Source organism: Chenopodium album, chromosome 11 (assembly GCF_948465745.1).
Source record: "Chenopodium album chromosome 11, dcCheAlbu1.1, whole genome shotgun sequence".
In the NCBI taxonomy this organism is placed as follows: domain Eukaryota; kingdom Viridiplantae; phylum Streptophyta; class Magnoliopsida; order Caryophyllales; family Amaranthaceae; genus Chenopodium; species Chenopodium album.
This window is the reverse complement of record NC_137844.1, coordinates 7,437,084-7,459,954: the sequence shown is the minus strand read 5'-3', so window position 1 is coordinate 7,459,954 and position 22,871 is coordinate 7,437,084. Positions and strand designations below refer to the sequence as shown.

Sequence of the window (22,871 nt, the reverse complement as noted above, 5' to 3'; positions counted from 1 at the left end):
GTCCATTTTGCCTCTTAATTGTTAATTGTTAATTTACCTTAGGCTATACAAGTTTAGTCTATCAATCTATTATTGGCTCAAAGACCATCATGGACTCTAATACAATTAACAATTGAGGCACATGACTCTAAACGACATTGTATGACCTTGGGATACATCCCTACCATTACTTGACCTCTTAAGTCTCAACACCGTGCCCCGAAATCTTCGAAAAGTGCCCAATTTTGTGTAATACGGAGTAATTAATTATGTCTTTAATTTTGGAGAGATTTCAACCACCTAAGCACCTCAATAGAGTCAACACCATCACTTGATTTTCACACCGAATCCTAAAATCTCTAAAAATAGCAAGGTGATTTCCATAGACTCTAATTCACTCTATGAGACCACGAGATTGTATGAGCCATAGTTATATAGTATAATACTTTGCCTTTTTTTAGCAGCTAACACTTTGCCTTTTTAACAGCTAACACTTTGCCTTTTTAAAACAAGCTGTTAAAAGAGGCAAAGTGTTACTTGGCTCATACAATCTAGCATACTCAAAAAGGCACGATACAAGTGAATGAAAAAGTGAGAAAGGTCACAAACAAAAATAGTACGAAGCGTATCATAATTGTTAGAAGGGATTTTAATTGCTTCATTGCCTCATCTACGACTTCAAGTACAACAAATGAAACAATAAGGTGCACACCAGAAACAAATTAACAGTGACTGAAGTCGTAGGGAAAAAATCGTTATATGCTGAAAGTTGAACCACAATGAAATCAAAGAAATACATCACTGTTTACTACTGAAACACAACTGCATAACGCACACTACTACTTACCAATGAGCCCATTGGTATTCCTGAATATTAATCACCCTAGTAAATTAGTAATACTCAATCCTATCGTTCATTATTTTTAACAACAAACTCTCAGTACTCGTCATCACCATCATCCTCCTCGTCATCAACACCTTCAGCCCCAACTTCTTCATAATCCTTCTCCAACGCTGCCAAATCTTCTCTTGCCTCTGAAAACTCTCCTTCCTCCATTCCCTCACCAACATACCAATGAACAAAAGCTCGCTTGGCATACATAAGGTCAAACTTGTGGTCGATTCTCGAGAACACTTCAGCAACACTGGTTGAGTTAGAAATCATACTCACAGCCCTCTGAACCTTGGCCAAGTCTCCTCCTGGCACCACAGTTGGAGGCTGGTAGTTAATACCACACTTGAATCCGGTAGGACACCAGTCCACAAACTGAATGGTTCTCTTTGTTTTGATTGTGGAAACAGCGGCATTCACATCCTTGGGGACCACATCTCCTCGGTACATCAAACAGCAAGCCATGTACTTTCCGTGGCGAGGATCACATTTTGCCATCATAGCACTGGGCTCAAATGCACTGTTAGTGATCTCTGCAACTGACAGTTGCTCATGGAAGGCTTTTTCAGCAGATATAACAGGAGCATAAGAAGAAAGCATGAAATGAATACGAGGGTAAGGGACCAAGTTTGTCTGAAACTCAGTGACATCCACATTCAATGCACCATCAAACCGAAGTGAAGTTGTCAAGGAAGAGATAACCTACACAGAACACCATCATTTCAGCCAAAAATATCTCACAATTATAAGTATCTTTAATGTTCAAATGTAAGTAATTATATACCTGAGAAACAAGTCTGTTGAGATTGGTATAACTAGGCCTCTCAATATCAAGTGACTTGCGGCAGATATCATATATAGCCTCGTTATCAAGGAGAATGGAGACATCAGTGTGCTCCAGAAGGGAGTGAGTGGACAAGACACTGTTGTACGGTTCAACAACAGAGGTTGAAACTTGAGGAGATGGATAAATTGTGAAACCTAATTTTGATTTTTTCCCATAGTCAACTGATAACCTCTCCAAGAGTAGAGAACCAAGACCAGAACCAGTCCCACCACCAACAGCATGGAAAACAAGAAAGCCTTGAAGACCAGTACAGTTGTCAGCTAACTTCCTGATGCGATCCAAGCACAAGTCGACAATCTCTTTCCCAACTGCATTCAAACATAGAAATTTCCATTCAATATAAGATAATTGAAAAAAATGGAAACGCACGGTACTTGGATATGGGAAAATCCTCCACAAAGTCAAACTCCAAGGATTGACAAAGGGTTTGCTATATTAAAAAAATCCATGCTTCAAAGGTGTCATGAATGTATGATGTTCAGGTGAAAAAAATATTTATAGCAATCATGGTAAAGAATTGTGTCAAACCATTAAAGTTAATGGCCAAAACTACAGACTTGTAAGAGAAATGCCGAGAGAATGCAAAGAAAAAAGAACTTGCATGATACAACTCCAATAGGGTATATAATGTTTTTACCCCCGATATTTTATCTAAAAATGGCACTAAAGTATTAAAGAAGAGAGTTTATATCAAAAGACAGCTCATATTTCAACATTCTCATAATCATAGATCATAGATAACATTTGAAATATGACATTGACAAAGTGAAGTTGTGCATAACACAATGTGGTGAAAAGTGAAGAATATCTAAATTGATAACAGGAAATTCATGACCTGCTAGACAACACACAAACCAATAATTTCCTAGAGAGCACCATCAAACAATAAGTAGAAAACCAAACCGAAACATTATTACACAGTATACAAAACTGATAGAACTCAGGACTTAAATTCTCAACATAGGCCTCCAAAAACCAACCATAGCTAACAAAAATGATCCAATTTCAGATCAAAACACATAACAGAAGAGAATTCCAGCATAAAAACATAATTGAAAACCAATGCCAATTTCGCCAAAAGAAAATCAAAGTCAAGTATGAACATGGAAACAGAAAAGAGAAAACAAACACAACGCTCACGATAGTCAACAAATCCCTCAACCCAAGCCCTCACGACAAAGCAAAACAAGTAACCCGAACCTGATCAAACCAACAACAAAACTAATATAGAACTAAAGCAGAAGACAAATGCACACAAACTGTTCGACAAAATGCCTCAATAAATCCTTAATACACAGAACCTTAATTAGCATACCAATCATTCCATAACCAACAACAAAGTGCAATCAATAATCATACCAATCATTCCATAACCAAGAACATTAAAATAGCAAAAATGCAATACCAGTATAATGTCCACGAGCAAAGTTATTAGCAGCATCTTCTTTGCCACTAATAAGCTGCTGTGGGTGGAAAAGTTGTCGATATGCCCCGGTTCGAATCTCATCGATAACAGTTGGTTCAAGATCAACAAATATCGCTCGAGGAACATACTTTCCAGCCCCAGTATCACTGAAGAAAGTATTGAAGGCATCATCTCCTCCTGCTCCTGTATTCTCGGCTGGCATTTGCCCATCCGGCTGTTACATCATATAACCAAAATTAGGGTTTATTTCAGATATCATAAACAAAATTTGGGTTCAAATCTCAGAAATTCTTACAACAAACAAAACTAGGGTTCATTTTTCAGATTTCCTTGCAACATATAAGCCAAATTCAGGTTCAAATCCAAGAAATTCTTACTACATTCAAACAAAATTTCAAATCTCATAAAATCATACTACATTAAAACAAAATTTCAAATCTCAGAAATTCATACTACATTCAAACAAAATTTCAAATCTCAGAAATTCTTACAACATATAAACAAAATTAGGGTTCATTTCTCAAATTACTCACTTCAAATAAACAAACTAAAGTGCATTTCTCAGAAAATCTGACAGCATATAAACAAAATTAGGGCTCATTTCTCCAATAAACAAGAAATTTAGGGTTTATATCTTAGTTCATGAAAAAAATTAGGGATAAATTAAAAATTAAAAAAAAAATAGGGTTAACCTGAATGCCATGTTCAAGACAGTAGAGTTCCCAGCAATTGTTACCAACTTGAATTCCAGCTTGACCAATGTGGATCGAAATACACTCTCTCATTTTCGATTTTCCGGAGATTCAAATTTAGGAGAGAGAAAAATATCAGAGAAAAAGGAGGAGAGAGAAAATGAGGTAGGATTTTTTTATTTTTTTAATTTTGGGGAGTGAAAATTGAGAGTTTTATACTTTTATGGTAAAGATTTGTAGCCGTTGGCGTTACAAAAAAAAAAAAAAAAAAAAAAAAAAAGTCGAAAAAATGGGGATTTGGCAATTTTGGGGCGGTGGAAATTATGTTTTTTGAATTTTAAAAATTTGAATGGGGACCGTTATGTTTTTGTTGTTATTGGGTTGTGTGTTTACGAGTTGTGTTTTATGGTAGTGGCCCAATTTGGAAAAGAGTGTTGTGTTTTATGGGCTTAAAAAGGTGAACTTTTAAGGTCTATTTAGCCATTTAAGAAAAAAAAGTGGTGCATTTTTGTACGGAGCCCAAGATAATATTGGGTGAATGGGTGGTGTATTTAGGAGTGTACCCGAGTGTATTAATAGGAAGTAGATTCTATATATAGTAGTATAATTGAGTGTATAGTATAGATAATAGATTCTTTTTTTTTTTTTTTTTTTTTTGACAAAACAAGTACTACGTATAATAGATTCTAAATACGAGGTATCTTTTTGTTTTATATATATATATATATATATATATTTTTACCATAACAAAAAAATTTCATTAATAAAAGATAGTTAAACGGCACTTACAAACAATTCCTAGAAAATCTAAAATTCCAACACAACTACAAATCACCTTAAAACTAGTTAAATTGCAGATTCGATCAACGATTGCATTAATAAAAAAAAACTTCATCCGAAGCAATACAATATGTGACTTAGCACTAATTCGACTTGAGATCTACGGATGAGTACTTGTTTGGATGAAAAAACTCATATGGCCTTCTAGATATTTTCGGATATGATAAAACCCTAAATCTTCAATCTTTAGCACACGAACAAACAAAAAAAAAAAGCCTAATTGAATAAACACCATCATAAAGATGGGATCCATTTATTGAAAGCAATTAAAATGTTTTTTGGGGCTTACTACCGGTGGAAGCCCTTATAAAAATTTACAATTGATATCAGAAGAAAAGAGATGGAAGAGAGAGAAAAAAGGAGAAGAGTGAAGGAAAACCTTCAAAAAAGCAAAAAAAAAAAAAAATCTAGTCATGGAGGCTAGAAAAACCCTCCTAGGAAAACCCTAGGGGGAACCAAAAAACCCTCCCAAGGAGAAAACATAGAGGTAACCAAAAACTTCTTTTATATTGTATATTTTTTATATTAGTACTGTAAAATGAGAGAAATGAAAATGTATAAGATTCTAATTAGTGGGAAAAAAAAACACACAAAATTATCATGTGATTATAAGCATTAACTAAAATAATACGGAGTAAATATCAACACGACAACACGTATATATTGGGCATTTGTAGTGAGAAATGAGATACTACCTCTGATTTTTATTAGTTGCAACTTTGGGGTATTATTTGTGAGATATAAAATGTTCCAAAGTTGTAACTAAAAAAATCGGAGGTAGTATTTATTTTCATAACTAGGTACTTTGTATGTTGCAATATTCATTATGAGTAATTTTTTAAATTTGTAATATTAAAGTAAGAAATGGAGTATATCCTTTGTTTAAAAAATATTTTTAGATTTGTCTATGAAGAAGTTTTACAAACATTTCAACAAGGAAATCTAATATTCCAATTTCCATTTTGTAAATACAAAAATCATCTATTTTCCTTTCTCACTTTTATTTTTTTATTTCATATAGATTTTGTGATGCTCTCTCACCTTCTATCCACTTCTTAGTCATGTGTATTTTCCCATATATGTTGAGATATTTTTGAAACGCAGCACGTACAAAAACAAAATGGAAATAATTTTCTCTCCATTGGCTTCTCATTCTTTCCGTAAATGCGAAATAATTAATTAAGGAGACATATATACATATCTATTAACCTATACTAAAAGCGAATCTAAAATGACACTTGTCACAATGTCATTAACAATTTTCCCGCCCATTTCACTTTCCGTTTTTACGAAGATTCTTTAAGGAAAACATTATAATAATGAAAAATATCTTTCTTCCACTTAAAATTCTTAACAATAATAACTCTTCATATACCCAACTAATATATTTTTATATTTACTTTTAAATTATTATCATGAGTATAATTTTTTTTTATAAAATTCAATGCAATAATAACTCTTTAAAAATTTAATAACAACCGTGCATTGCACGGGATTTAAACTAGTTTTTACAATATAGTTGAGCAAATAGAATTAATTAACATAAGAGGTTAACAGAATGAAATAAAGAAAAATAATACCAATTGTTCTTGTATAGATTGATTGAATATATTCCTATTGAATATTGATGCTTAAGATTATCATTTTCTATAGTTAATTATTTTTAGATGTCATATAAATATTTCCATTGATCGCGTAAATTCTGCTAGCTTAGTCAAGGATGAGTTACAATGGTGAACAATAGTAGATTAACAGCCAAGAAGAAGTGGGCGAATGAGGCAGAGCTCGAATGTTATTCATAGTTTGTTTGTATTACAATTGTATTTAGGCAAAAGCCCAATCTAAGTGTCAAGGATTCAAGGTCCATTATCAAAACTGTACACATCGCTAGAGGCTTTAATTAAAAGCCCCATTTGATATTTGAATCTCACACCTTCATATTTTACTTTGAGGCTAGACGGAACTTCACCAATTGAGTTAATTAAGTCTTAGGCCTGTTCTTTTGAGCCCATGTAGTCTACTCTGCCCTGCTCTATTGAAATCTGTTCTGCTATGTTAAAATCTACTGTACTCAGAAGTTCAAAGAACAGGACCTTACTTGGTGATGATCTGACATTGTAGTTAAAAGGTTTGGAACGCATGCAGCCATGCATGATGCATCCAATCAGTATTATAACATATTTTTTTTAAGACAATAAGTATTATAACAAAATGCTTCTTTGAAATGTCAATAATTCTCACATTGTCTTACAAAAATATACATGATTGTTGTTATTAGAACTTGAATTTTTTAGATCTTATTAAAACTTAATTTAATTTGAATTTAAATTTAAATAACCCTTACGGCCTTACCAGAACTTATCTTAACTTATAAGACTTAAAATATGTGAAAATAAGGTGAATAAAATAAAGTCGGGCTTTTTTTTTTTTTTTTTTTTAATTTTTATTGAAGGAAAAGGTCCAGCCTAATAAAAAGATTTTTATATCATATAAAATTATAATTAAGTTTATTTTTTATTTTTTGTGAAATCGTCTGATAATAACTCGGTGAGTATGAGCATAAACACGGGCCATTAATCTAGTCTTTATTCCGTATATATACAGTATACTATAATTAGATGTAGTAGCTAAATTAAATAAGTACGCAATATCAAACAAAGTAGTTTAGCCAACAGCAAATGGCGTATCAACATCACTGGCATTTAGCTCGTGGATGAAGATCAGATTCATATACCTTGGATTTTACTTGTTAGATGAATACACCTTATTCTTCTTAGTTGATGATCTGTCTTATTGAACAAATTAATAGAATCATCTGTTAATAATCGGACCAAATATAACATGCATGCATGTTTGAATCATATTTACGTACTTAATTGTCAAACTTTTCTGGCTAAACTTGAATAATTATTTCTTGCTTTTACAGCTTTACTTGCTATAATCTTCTTGTTTTTACGTGTTTTTTTAAATAGAATTCAACAAGTTAAGCACTAATTGTTCGGAACCTACAATTTCTTTTAGCTATTTGACATTATGATAATGAATTTAACTAGCTTGATTAGCTCTTACGTATGTTCATTATTAATTATTACAATATAGTTACACGTTTAATGTTTTTTCTTACAATAATAATGTACACTTAAACTTATTAAGTCAACTAGAAAAGAAGCAAAAAAAGCATCATTTTATGAGATAAGATTATTCATATCGTTAGGCCTTGAATTTAGGTGGATGATGACTTGCAAAAGCTAATTGTCTCAATAATATACTTGTTCTTCGTACATATGTTACACTTACACATGATTGTTATAGAGCATAGTCACTGGTTGCCTAAAGATCTATGTTTAATAATCAATATATTAATAATGTTAATGTCATCTAGCTCTTTACTCTCTACCTCAAATTCATGCCAAACAAGGCAACTATGATTAACACATCTCAATAACTGCTTCAAATCATTTTGGTCATTTTTTCAAAAATATAAATCACAAAGCCATATTATAAATTCAAATGTTATAGTTAGGTTGGTAATCACAAAGCTCTTATATATAAAGAGCTAAAAAATACAAATGAATTGAAATAAAATATTAATTACATACATCTATATATTGACATGTAATTTTGTCTTCCTTTCTTAATTAATACTCTAAACTCTAACGATAGGAGTTCAAACTATATATACTCCGTATAATATATCATTACCCTTTTATGAAGAAAGAGCCCAAAAGTAAAACTACATAAAAAGTAATTACACCTATAAAACATATGTACAACCAATACATGTATCAACAAAATACAAAAGTTACATTACGTACTGATCTCACTCTCATAATTCATGTTTTTGTCAAAAAAGTTTACAGGTTTTGGACTTACATCATATATTAATCCTAGTTGATTTAATAAAACAAAGATAGATGCCTAAAAAGGATAGTAAATGGTGGAGAATTAGTATATTCTCTATGAATTTCGTTGCATGCGTTTTTGCAAATTGCTCCATTAAACTGAAACTAAGGGTGTCGTGTTGCAAACATCGGAGGCCATGAATGTTTCCACGTCTGAGTTATTTGCATAATTATACATTATAATACAGTATATACTATGCGATTATATTATACTATATGATTGATTGCTTATTTAATTTTGTGGCTCTTAATTTTTAAACTTGGATATCCGAGAACCAATTAATGAATATAATTACTTATATTAGGCATCAAAACTCTTACAACTTGCTAAATTTTGCAACTTGTATTATGATGCTATATTGCCATTTGCCGAAGGATGAAAGTACGTAGTATATGCTTAATTAAGGAAATGAATAATGGCCTTTGAGCGTATTGTTTAATTAATGGAGGACTAATTAAGTGCATACACTCAATTATTCTCTGTTAATTATACATTTATCATCAGAAAAATTAAACTAGTGATTTTTTTAGGTTATTAGCTTATGATCCATAGCAAGAGGTAGACCGTAGCTGCTCGAGCTAATTCTTACTCTTTTTTTTTTTTTTTTTTTTTTTTTTTTTTTCTTTTTTAATGATCTAACCATAATTAAAAAAAAAAAAAAAAAAAAAAGAATTATGTAGCATTAAACTACGAGTATAAGATCAAAATTAATTAGAAACTCGAAATAAGGTAAGAGATTCCTCACCTCCATAAGTGCCCCTAGGCTCTATCGGTGATTGATCCGACCAGACCAAATACTACAACAGTACTTGATTAATATGATTATTGTACACTTAATATATACTTTTCCCGTTCTTTTTTACTTGGCTTGTTTCATTTATCACGCTTCCAATGCAAAACTTTAACCACCAATAACTTTAATTCTTTATAAATAAAAATTATAAAAGTTAAATATTATGATAGTAGTTATTGAGACAATTCTAACAAAATTTCACATGAGTATATTTTTTCTTAATTCATGAAAGACAGTCAAAAGAAGGCATGTGAATAGTATAAAAGTCAAAGTGGGTCAAATAAAAAAAAAACAGAAAAAATATATAACATATTGCGATGTTTTTATGTACACTAATCAAGTTTAACTAATACAGGTAGATTGTATTCACTATCTATACGACTATACCCATAAATATTAATTAAACAGGCATTTGACGAAACTATTTTATACTCGTCTTATCATCGTATGGTTCAATTCTCATGACATGATAAGCACTTCAATTTCTCCGTTCCTTTTTAGTTGCCACGTTTTTTTAGTTACGTTTGGCAATGCATAAATTCAACCATTAATATCTTTAATTACGATAAGCAAAAATTATAAAAATCTGTATTTTAAAATATATATCGTAACGAATCAAATACTCCATAAAATTCTACATTATGATCATATTTTTATTACGTATAAAGCACAAAACCTGATAAAAAAAAAGTGTGTGAATAGTACTAAATTCAAAACCTCTAAAAAATGGAGGGTCTGAATAAGCGTTTACTAATTACTATGCAAGTCAACCGCACTTCATCAGCTGACATGTAGCATAAAGTAGCAGTAGATGATCAGATGAAGCTATACACGTGCAATAATGCTCTAGCTTCTTTCTAACTCATACGGAGTAGATTATTTACAACCCTATTACATACATACGCTTCTTAATTAACCTAGCTACTTACCTACGTACTAATTAATTACTGGCTACATACTTATTCATTAATATGATTATATTTCCCATATCTTCATTATAGTATATTTATGTAGTACTAGTAACCTAGCCACCTAGGTTAGTCATTGTGCAATGCACGATTGTAAGAGCCTATGAGTAGATTGATTTTTTTTACGTGATAATGTGGTATTATACTTACAAGATTTTAAAAGCCCTTTAAGTAAAATGATTTTATATGAGTAGGATATTATTCCTATAAGAGTTTTGGGTGTGTTTAAATATTCCGTATCATCCTAGGTTAGACTTTTTGATCCTCCTATGATAATCTCGAGATGTAACGAAGTACTTAATTAGTTTTATAAAATCTTCCCTTTACTATTTGTAATGTCTTTGTGATTCATTTAGATAAAAGAAAAAACAGATAACTCTTGATTAAGGAAATAAATCACCGGTTCACCGACATAATAATCAAGCAAAAACAAAGTTGTAATATTGATTAAGTCCTTGTAAATTATAAACAAGTGAGCAATGTACTTTTTTTTTAAGGGTAGTGAGCAATGTACTTATAAAATCATTAAGTAAACTCCACTTGCTTGATTAATTGTCCTAATAATATAATTAGAAGCTAGCGTAATCATATCAGAAACCTTGTTTTAATTTCCTAAGAAGACCAACATTTAGTATATTCATAAGAATTTCTTGGGCTATTCGTTAATTTCAGAAGTAAAATTTTATTAAAATGTAATGATTCTCGTGATGTCGAGCACAATATTCGCTGTCTACTAGATCAAGATCATGTGCTCCGCGATGCACGCTGCATTAAACCCAGTCTCTGATCCCTAATTAATCAATTAATTAATTAAACTCTTTAATCAAAATACAGTACTAGTAAATTGATGAGCACCATACTATATTCATTTACGCTTATCATATATAGGATAGCAAAATTGGTCTAACATATATACACGATGTATATATGGACAATATGGTTGTAATATTGTATATAAAGCTGTCAATTACTATCAATAAAGCTGTCAATTACTATCATTATATGATAACATGACTTGTTAATTAAGCAAAGCTATTATGTGTAATTACCCAAAGATTTGATTATGAAGATACATAGCAGTAAATTATAAAGGTATTAGGTTTTGAACACGAAATTTGAAACTGAAATTCAAAATGAGTGGAAATAAGTAGGTTATAGTGACCCGATTGAGAATCTGAGATATTCAAATTTATAGAAAAAATGAACATTATAATTTTGCTATAAATTCATATACTGAAGGGTTGGGGTCATTGACCTGGCCAATCGCTTCATAACTTAATTCATAACTTAACATAATAAAATCGAATTTGACCAAAACTCAAAACCTACCATTTTGTCAGGCGTAATTAAATAACTCCTATAATTTCATGTACTAATTGCTAATTGCTAATTGCTTTTGATTTTAAATCAATTAAAAGGAAACTATACACTTCCATAGATTCTTCCAGATATTCAAACTATAAATGTGGTCCAAAACTATGTAAATCATCTTATGATGAGATCTATTTTTTCTATTATTATTTCAATATAAAGCTTTCTCTCAACCCATGAATCTCCCCAAACCACACTATGACACCAATGTATAAGACTAATATTAGTATAACAAATTTATTACTCCGTATCACTTTACCTTTTTATGTAGTTTAATGGATGTAAACTAATTTATCACGAAGTAGTTGATTAAATTTTGAAAAGATAGTATTTAAAACTTGAAATCAAATATTATTTGCATTATTTGTCTTTAGTGGTAACACAACTTATATATATCTGTATTTTGAAGCAATTCCGGTTATAGATCAACTACGTGGACCGAACCTTACGTGTAATGATAGGGTTATGACCTAAGCTGATCGTTCCATGATAGAAACACGATAATACAAGATTTAGTGAGGTAGTATGATGAGAAAATGATTAAAAATCTATAGAAGTAGTACAAATGCAATCTTTTCTTCTAAATGACCAAATCTTAAATGTCTGATCAGCTATTGGACGGTGAATAAGCACGTGTTCAGCCAGTATTCTGCGTGTGATCTGCATGCAACAAGAACAATCTTCTACTTTAACAAATTACATCCCACCGACTTATGTTTTTTCGAGATATATTTATTTAATCCTTATATTATCAAAATTTCATATTCTTGTCTAATAATATATTTGATCCATAAGTTAAATGGATGTAAACTCACATGTAATGAGGGTCAGAGATAAGATTAAAAATGTTTAATAATGATCTTCTAGCAACACAAAATACTAACCTAGAAAATGGGAATTTTGATACTTACCTAAATAATCGATCAATCTATTACTTAATTTTTAAGACTTATATTCTTCTTTCTTACATATTTTGAATTAATTGGCTAGCTAGCTAGGTGTATCAATAAGCTATATATAATATTATATATAAAAATAAGTATATATATTTTGCTATACTAATAATATAGCACACATAGGAAATTAAATTAAATTTAAGAAAAATGACATATATAACAAAGCACACGAACATTTATTCGGGCCAATTTAAATCTATTATTTTCAATAATTCAATTATTAGTATGGAGTACCGTAGTGATAAAAACATGCATTTTTAGGCTAGTAATAATATAAAGGCATTTTAACAATTCTAAAATGAAACGAGAGATGCAAGTTTCATCTTTATCCTACATTGTAGTGCAAATTAGATAGTGCAAACAAGTACACATACGTTGCTCTTGTGCACACAGTCCATAACAACTCCAACAAAGAATAAGCTTATGTCTCTTCAATTCTCAATGCACGAAAGGAAGTATGCGTTCTTTAATTTAGAAATTGTTCTTTTATGAATAGAGATAAGACATAGTTTCATATTTGGTTACACCCCAAGTAGAGGTCAGGAACTAATTAAGCATGTTGAATTCTGTCAAATTAATTGATTTGTTGCTATATGTATGACAAGCCTTCTGGATTCCCTTCATAATAGCTAGATTGTAGTTCTCATTGCTCATCAACATGTGATGATGAACAATCCCGAAAATAGCAATTATCTAATCTTAGTCAACTTTCTGTATATGTAGCTCACACATGACTTCATTATTATTATTCCAATAATAGAAATTTTGAGATAATGAGATGCGTGGCACACATTCGATCAATAAATAGAAATTAAAATAATATTTGGCAAATTAATTCTCAATCTAACACCAAATGAAACAACATGATGAGATGGGAGGTTCAATCCGCAAAAGGTATTTTGAGGGCTGAAAGGGGAAATCCTTACCTATTCCCTACTCTCTGAAGTTGTCTAGCCCGATAACCCTGGACGAATGAACCCTTACCTACTAATTTTACTTAATCAGTATATTAATTGGGAAATTGAGTTCTCGGTGGCATGTAGTAAGTAAATAGTCCACTTTTTTTCCTTTTTTTTTTGAACGGGAAGAATAATAATATCATATGCATTAATGAATAGTCATACGACATCTTCAATCATAATAAAGTTTTGTAAACCACAAATTTAGATAAAGTAATTTAACATCACTTTTACAATTAAAATCATAATTATTTTGCAAATTTGGCATACCTCACATTCCACCGCTTCAAACTTGACACAAGCAGTAATTTTCGATGTTGTCGCATCTTTTCAAATAGAGACCTTCACAATCTGCGCTAATGCTTTGATCGTAGAGTTTATAACAAACCCTAAACCCATATGAATCCAAATCACCTTCCCAACTATTATTAAAGTCCTAAAAATAAAATTCCCATCCGTAGATGAGAATCAAAACCCCAGAAAATAAAATGAAGAGAACAAAGCAAAGTAAAGCAAAACAATACAATAAGCAAATAAATCAAAAAACCGAATTATATTAAAGAAAAAGGGTTGAAAATAGTCTAATTTTCGAAGAAATTAGACTATTTCTTGCATAAACGGCCAAAAAAACTTAAACCGTATCCTAACTAAATAGTCCACTTTGTAATCTTTAAGAGTGATTAAAAATTAAATGTAACTCTCTATTATAGTCCACTTAATAGAAATTATCTTAACTTGATAATTTAATAAAATATATAGTGAGTTAAACATGACCGAATGTTACAAACTATCACTTTTAACTTTTACGTTGTTTGTTCCTAAATATTCTCCCTTGCTTTCACCGTATCTAGAAGCAACCTAAAAACGTACGTACGATACAACCTTTCCCAATCCGATAAGTATTAGCGTGTTTATCATAAAATCCATACAACATCACAAACATGACCTTAACGTTTTTGGATCACATTATATTCCAAAATACATGAAACATGCATTGAGATGAGCATTACCTAACTACTACGTACGAGTAATTAATAGTATCTATCGCAAAATTTAGTGCCATAATTTGGAAATTTACGGCCACGTAACTTGAGAGAAGCGGTTGATCAATGACATAGTAGTTGAAAGAGGATTTTGGAGCCAAGCATATAATTAACAATCACAATTTCTTACAACTGTTTTTTTAAACTATACTTTTTATACACTTATATTTCCAATAATATGAGCGCAAAGTTTAATATTTACCGCGGAAAGAGGTCGGTGTAATGCTTATACAGTTACACATAATATTTTAATTTTCATACTAATACGAAGTATTTTATCTGTTTCGTTTTAAATGTATCATTTTTAAAAACATGAATTTTTAAACAGTTTAAAAAAAAATGAGAGTGATATAAAATATGAGAGAAAAATCCAGAAGAAAAATCTTCTTCTTCTACTTGAACGCCATAATCCCATAAGGAGAGTCGGCTACATATATAAGGTTTTCTCAGGAGGTCACTCATCCCAATACTACTCTCAATTATTGTGGCTCATGTCAAATGATGTGACAAAATTTTATAGTGGATGTCACTAATATACCTTAACTATTTTCCTTTATCCAGGCTTGAATTGGGATTGGAGACGAAAAATCCACTTTGCAAAGTTAATTATCTAAAAGAAAAATGATGCATTTAATTTAAAACTTTCTTAATTAGAAAGTAATGTATCTAAAATGAAATTGAGGAAGTATTAAGATTGTATCTAAAATATGGATGCACCACGTTTCATGTTGTAGCTCTCGACAACCACCCAACCACAAAAAATGGTGTTTACAGTTTTCCACCGTTTTTATTTTGACCGGTCAATCCTTGTTGTCCATTTACATCTCTCAACCGCCTTCATACTTCTTGTCCAATAAAAATAAAAATACATTATAATATATAGCTTTTGATGTACTATATCTATACTACACTACTATATACTAAAGTTTTGATTTATACTCAGAAGTCACTTGGACTCATTTTGAAAGGTTGATCTTGATCATATGCATGTCAATAATAGGGAAATTAAATGATTAAGCACTTCATTATTAGTTGATAAGCATATTGTGTAAGCTATAGTTTGGTTTAATTATGTTGTCCATAACCCCATTTGTATCATTACCCTACTTTCCTAAAATGAATTGATTTTAGTTCTAGTACTTCATAATTGAGCTAACACAACTTGTTTGATTAAATAGGCTGGTTTATGATTGAATCTTCTTAATCGAAATATTTAGATGATATATGACAGAAAACATCATTAAGTAACATTGTTAAATTTGTCTCAATGTATAATATTTAAAGTGTTTATTTTAATTTCATAATGATAGAGCATATAAATCGATCTTGGGTTTCAAGTTTTCAACCATTAGCTTAAGGTTGAGGCCCAGGTTTTATGTTTTATGCTCACATAGTGCATCACTTTACGCATAACTAACATTATTTAGTGTTGTTGTCCAAAAAAAAAAAAAGCAATATTTAGTAATAAGTAAACAAAAATAAGTTTAATTTCCATTTAATTTGATATATGCGAATTATTATTGTATTACTTGATTCTAACAAGAACAAATATTAAATTTATGAAACAAGGTCATTAGAAGAGAACAATAAAAATTCTTAGTCTTATTGACTAAATAACTTACATGCGTATTAGTTTTGATCCATTTATTATTTATGTGTTTAGGTTATAAATTGATTTGAAATTCTATTATTTAATTTGATAGACTTTTCCCTAGTCAAAGATTTCATCAACTTGTTTATTAATTGAGTTATGTTAGTGTATTATCAACCTTCTTAACCTTCTTATTATTATATAAATAGTCGGCTTTAATCGATTTCGATTAGATCTAATATGTTTTCCACATATATAATTTATGATATAATTAAAAAAATATCAAGGACAAACTAGAATATTCAATAACTGTACAAATCTCTTGAAACTACATATATGAACCATACAAAGAATAATAGTATATGATTGTAGAATATCAATAATGAAATTGAGCTAAGATCAATCATATATATGTGATAGTACCAAGTTAAGCTATACTTTAGTAGTAAAAGTTGTCACTTGATCATTTAATTTTGAGGTTTCAAGTTCAACTTCTCACTAATACATCATGTGAGGGATGACCCCTTTCCCTTTACCCTTTCCTTCTCCTCACATGCTATTGAACCCAAACAAAGCCATTTGGCATATTCATAGGCTAATAAGATGGAGGGGACCCACCAAATAATTACCTCTTTTAATAAAATTATTGTACTATTAGGTTTCTTTCAAAGACAAAAACTAGAATAAGATATAGTCTTCATGCATGTAATAATCTTTTGGATCATCAATTGAAACATGTGGTGGGTTAGTTGAGGTCCTTGAGGAGTTAAAGTTGATGTTCTTTTTACCAAACAATCATAGAATAATGGGTCTAAAAGTACATAAATTTATTAGATCCTACTTGTATATAAATTTATCAAAACATAACAATTCCTAACTAGTTGATATTTTTTTTTCATCTTGGGATGATTGGTGTTCGATTTTGAATCAAAATAAACTCATAACTTCTTTACTTTTTAGGGTATGTAAGACAAAATCTTTGATTCTTCGTTCTCAATAAATCCCCACATATAAAATTATATATACTATTTATTGATGCTAATTAACCTGTAGTAGTAACCTTAATTTTACCATTATGAATTTAATTATGTACAACACCTACTTAAATTATATAATTATAAAAAATCTTGATTTGAAATTGATTGAAAAACTATAGGCTATTCCCTAAACAAAGTAGTAGTACTCCATATTATCTTATCATGGAATATTATATTGTTAACCTAACTGGTTCCATTTAAAAACGGATCCTTTTGAAGTAACAAATGAGTCAAATCAAAGGATCCAATCTCACAAATATGAATTATGATGCACATAGTTCATTAAACTACCAATGATATTTTTTCTATTTGAAGTGTACTACAGTCTACAAATTGCACTTAAAAATTAGGTTAATATAAGTTTCGGACTAGGAAGTGAATCATATATGGTTGTCTAACAGACAAGCTAAGCTTACTATAAATGGTTTAGTTATAATTAAGTTCCATCTATAGGTAACAAAAATGTAACACAATTTGCGACGTAACGTGTGAAGGGAATCTCAAGTACTTTTCACAGATACTAATCTTAATTATTGAAGTAAAACAAATTATATAATTCGTACCAACTATAGTAGCTGCTAGTGTGTACTGTGCCATAGTAATTTTTCATTTTGAAACGAAGATGATTATTATAAATTAAGAAAGATGCATGATTTTTAATCAATAGTTATGCTATTAATTGGAGAACCATAATATCATGTACGTGAACAACCCATCCCTATAGAAGTATAGAGAGAACGTTGAGTATTCGTTTTTTAACTTACATCTATGATCTATCAAGTGGAGTACTCAATAAGTTGATTTACGCTTTGTTTGGATAGGAAACATGGAAGGAAAGGAAGGGGAGGGATAAAAGAGGAAGGGAAGAGAGAAGATAGGGAGGGGGAGGTGAGCTCCATTTTCCCTCCAAATCTCTCAAATTTTGGAGGGATTATGCCTATTAAAGAGAGAGGGAAAATGGATCCCTCTCTCTCTTTTCCCTTCCTTCCCTCAATCCTTTACCCAAACAAGAGATTTTGTCCCCTTCCCTTTCTCTTCCTTCCATTTCCTTCTATCCAAACAAAGTGTTAGTGATTAGTGTTAGACGATCAATATACATTTGACCAAAATAAATTCAACTAAAAGTTTAAGTTGGTGGTTGACTTTTCTATAGCTTTATTTACTTTTTTCATGCCTCTTAGGTTATATATGTAGATGCAGCTTAGTCCTTCCTATACATAGTGCGAAATAAATTCTACTTGGAAGAATGGTGGAAGAGATTTAAATATGTGATCTTTTGTTACACTAACTCTAGATACCATGTTACAGAATAAATTCAACCAAAAGTTTAAGTACAAACATTTTAAAAAAATCGGATGTACAGTAAAATATTGTACATTCGCTTCAAAGTTACCTTAAAATGAACAAAAGTTACCCTATAATGAATGAAAGTTACCTAGTATATACAAGTTATCCTAATCTAAATAAAAGTTATTTAAGCTTTATGGATAAGAGTTACTCTGAATTCAATAAAAGTTACCCTAAATTCAACAAAAGTTACCTCAATATACAATAATATTATTTACATCGATCGGGTGTATATAAAAGTTTTTGAAATTTAAGCTATTGATTGAAGCCCACAATTTAATTTATATACACTATTAATAGGAGTTGTATCATATTCAACTTGAGGGTGAAGATCTCCTTATTTTTCTTCCCACTCACAAGGAGCCTTGCTCTCGCTTATCACTAAGCTGACTTGTAAGAAGTTTCGGGTTTGATAAGATGTCTTTTTCTTACCTACCCCAAAAAAACTTGTACTTTAAATGTGTGTAAAAAATTTTAGTAACATTGTAGTGGAATTTATACATTAATAATAGAATTAATAAGTCTATCCGAAATTTTGATTGCCATATAAAAAAGAATAGATAAAATAGATATCAATTCAAATAAAGAAACTTGTAACTTATTGTTTCGTTGTCTTTTTTCGTTTGTAAATGCAATCCTCGTTCCATTTCAATATAATTGTTTTCAAAAGGGATATTATACTGTCACAATCATTATGTGATATTCAGTTTGAGACATATCAGAAGTTTATATGCAATTGCTTTACAAATGCAAATTTCGTTCCATTTTTATTAAATTTATACTGTTTGTAGATAAAAGCTAAGAACAATAATTAACACATTAATGCATTATGCGACATGAATAATATCAACAATACCTTTAGTAGTTGGTAATGAATGTCGATTGTGGTGCAAACCTGCCATGAAAGTAGTATATATATTTTTTTCATAAACTATTGTTACCATGCAAAACCTCCCCTCAAGGGGAAAGAGTATGTCCACACCATTAGAAAAACTATATTTTTATTAATTGAAAGCTAGATGGCAAACAACTAGATCACTAATTGCCAAAAATAAAATAAAATTGAGACTTATTAACCATGTATTATTTGTTAAAAAACAGTTACACCCTTTAATTTAAACCAAACAATTTAAATATAATACCATCTAATTTAATTGAGAAGAGAACTACAAAGAACAATGACTTAAAAAAAAAAAAGATTGAACAAACACTATTACTTGGGGATGGTAAAGAAGGAAAGTTTATTATTTGCATATACTTCGTGTACATATTTATGTAAAAAGATGACAAAAAACAATGACATTAAAGTGTTTCAGTTTCAATTCAAAGATAATGCCATCTAAGACTTGACTAATTTTAATCTAGCTAGTATACTCGCTCTAACAGCCTAGCATGGTATTGAGTGAGAAGTAGGGACTAACAAACACACTTAAGATAATGAAGATTTGTCTCCCCCCCACCCACAAAAAAAAAAAAATCAACTTTTTTATTAGACGATTTCCTATATCATACGGTTATACCACTTGACTATACAACTAACCCTCTCACAGCCTCGACAAAAGTAAATCCATAAAAATAAAAAGTAATTTTATATCTTATTGACTGGTCAATGAATAATAATACGTCGGTTATACCATATACATACTACAAACTATATATGATATACAACAGTTGCATTGGATATTTTAGTGTAAAATGCGTAATATAATAAATCTAAATCTCTCCTCTCCATAGAAGAAAGCAAGCCCCCAAGTTTGGGAATTGGGAACACAGCAAGAAGGGTTGCCATGCCAGTTTGGCGTATCTTTGAAATTCTCTCTCCTCGATCAGTCTAACCCTAATAACCCTATTTAAATACCCCCAAACTCCCACCCACTTATTTCTCCCATGCAATTGTCTTCTTCACACTACTCCCCACTACTTAGTTTTTTTCTTTTTTCCCCTACTTAATTATAATACTTCACTATATATAATCTTCTTCAAACTCTTCTCTTCATCTTCATCTCCATCTCCTTATTATTTTTCCTCCACCACCTCTTATCTCTTCTTCCCTCCCATACCTTGTCTCCTAGGCATTGTCCCTCCAAACTTTATTTTCGACTCGTGTTTATTTAATTTCATCGACTTATATAATAGAGATATATATATACACACTTTGTATTCAGTATTCCCCTCGCTCTCTAAAGTAACACACCACATTATATTTCTGACATTTCAGTATAGTTCAAGCTTAGTGAATATATTCTATAAATAGAAATTTATATTTTTATTTATAACATTATGTCTAGCAGAAGGTCACGGTCTAGGCAAACTGGAGGTTCCAGAATAACAGATGATCAAATTCAAGATCTTGTCTCTAAGTTGCAGCAACTTCTCCCTGAGCTTCATAACACTCGACGCCCCGATAAGGTAAATCCGATACTGCATGTATCATTACATTACATTATATTTTTCCGGGTCATCTTCTTTAATTATGTCAACTAATTTAGTTGATTAAATTATGTAAGCCTTGTGAGAACAGCGGCATCGAATCCTGTTTACATTATTTGTCATTCGGTTCTTTCTCTCTAGGCCTCACAAATAAAATATAACAAAAAAAATGTTTTCATCTTCATTGTAGATCTACCCTTGAGGCTTTGAGAAATTATTGATGTAATATTATTTTTTTAATATATATTTTGTGATCACTTATATATTTAATTAGTGGATTTACCCCCATAATAAATAAATAATATTGATACAATATTACTCCGTACTTGTTACTAAAATTACGACCACCATTTTATATTTGGACTTAATTATTCCCTCTATACCTTTATTTTAAATTAAAGTCTTGATTATGAGAAATTCCAAAATTTTAAAATTCACAAAGCATCTAGTGAATTGACTTTTTGACTTTTTTTTTTCCTACTAGTCCGGGATAATTCATGTACAAAAAAAAATGACTTGATACCTTGAGTTGATAGTTGGTGTCGGCATTATCAACGATTTACACTAGAATGTGAACAATTTCAATTTTAGCTTAGTCATCATGACAAATTCTAAAAAGGTAAAGTCATATTTGTTATCCCGTCTGCATGTATTCGCAAAAGCAAAATAAAAGTTTTTCCGCTAATATATATAGAGAGTCACAAATGGTAGTAATTGAAAAATACAGTATTTGATTTTAAGTCTCAGGGTTTAATTTCCAAGATTGAATTTTCAATTAAGGTAACTGACATCCATCAAAACGATATTCTGAGTAACAATAATTAATTTGTTGGTTAATAATTTTGCAGGTATCAGCATCAAGAGTATTGCAAGAGACTTGCAATTACATCAAAACATTGCATAGAGAAGTAGATGGATTGAGTGAGAGATTGTCTCAGCTGTTAGAAACAACAGATACTACTCAAGCAGCACTAATTAGAAGTTTATTAATGCAATAGTTAATTAAGTTTGTTACTACTTAGTGATTTGTGTGTATTTCTCTCTACTTTTTTTGTTTAATTTTGGGGTAGTCATGCACTTTAATTTAATTTTAAATAATTATAATAATAATAGTAATAAATTTTGTTTTTATTGAGTTTAATTTTTGCCCCCCTAGGGTTGTGTCACTAGCTAGATGCTAATGGATTAAGCTGTAGTAGGGCAGTTGATTAGATTTTTCTTTTCTTTTCTGAAGCATACTAAGCTACAATAAAACGGAGCTTCATTGTGTGTAATACGAAATATATTGTTGTTTTCGATCGTTCGCATTATCTTATTGTACTCAATGAATAGTTGCTAATTTTAGTCTAACAAAATTTAATTTATTTGGTTACAAAAGTTAATAATTAAGGACCTGTTCACATTTACTGAACTAATTGGAGCTGAGCTGAAATGAATATTTTATGAGAGAAGGAAATTAAGAGTTGAACTGAACAGAACAGAACTGATTAGAGCTGAACTGAACTGAACTGAACTGAAATTAAGCTAAAGTGAATAGTCCATAACTATACATGCAAGTGATCAGTTTTGGGAGGTTGTAGTAAGCTATGAATCTTGTTTGAAATTCATCAACATGCATGTCTCTTTGTCGCTGAGCAAAACTAGGTTTATTGATTAAAACTAATTTTCGTGATTATACGTATATTTATTCTTGAAACTTGTATATGTTGATGAAAAATGATTTTTACTACTCCCTCCGTCCCCAAAACTTTGACCCTTTTGGCCTAATTTTAGTCCCAAAATGATCGACCCATTTGC

At 30.5% G+C, this 22,871-nt stretch overlaps 2 protein-coding genes across 2 annotated transcripts; one reads left to right on the top strand and one right to left on the bottom strand.

Moving 5' to 3' along the window:
• Window positions 1–907: 907 nt before the first annotated feature.
• LOC145567291 (tubulin alpha-2 chain-like) lies at window positions 908–4,037 on the bottom strand. The gene is made up of 4 exons (XM_081626554.1): window positions 3,837–4,037; window positions 3,124–3,358; window positions 1,656–2,026; window positions 908–1,573 (listed from the first exon to the last, which is right to left on the bottom strand). The coding sequence occupies exons 1-4, from the start codon at window positions 3,927–3,929 to the stop codon at window positions 917–919; spliced, it is 1,356 nt and encodes a 451-aa protein (XP_081482680.1). The 5' UTR covers window positions 3,930–4,037; the 3' UTR covers window positions 908–916.
• A 16,819-nt stretch (window positions 4,038–20,856) lies between these two features.
• On the top strand, window positions 20,857–22,106 carry LOC145568436 (transcription factor PRE4-like). The gene is made up of 2 exons (XM_081627858.1): window positions 20,857–21,053; window positions 21,923–22,106. The coding sequence occupies exons 1-2, from the start codon at window positions 20,925–20,927 to the stop codon at window positions 22,070–22,072; spliced, it is 279 nt and encodes a 92-aa protein (XP_081483984.1). The 5' UTR covers window positions 20,857–20,924; the 3' UTR covers window positions 22,073–22,106.
• Window positions 22,107–22,871: the final 765 nt, after the last annotated feature.

What these genes read in the sequence shown, in the direction of transcription:
- LOC145567291 (XM_081626554.1), bottom strand. Translation starts at nt 3,929, where the DNA reads ATGAGAGAGTGTATTTCGATCCACATTGGTCAAGCTGGAATTCAAGTT. An exon ending in GTCTTGAACATGGCATTCAG is followed by an intron (nt 3,359 to 3,836) that starts GTTAACCCTATT and finishes ATGATGTAACAG; the next exon opens with CCGGATGGGCAAATGCCAGC. An exon ending in TCAACAGACTTGTTTCTCAG is followed by an intron (nt 1,574 to 1,655) that starts GTATATAATTAC and finishes TGTTCTGTGTAG; the next exon opens with GTTATCTCTTCCTTGACAAC.
- LOC145568436 (XM_081627858.1), top strand. Translation starts at nt 20,925, where the DNA reads ATGTCTAGCAGAAGGTCACGGTCTAGGCAAACTGGAGGTTCCAGAATA. An exon ending in ACACTCGACGCCCCGATAAG is followed by an intron (nt 21,054 to 21,922) that starts GTAAATCCGATA and finishes ATAATTTTGCAG; the next exon opens with GTATCAGCATCAAGAGTATT.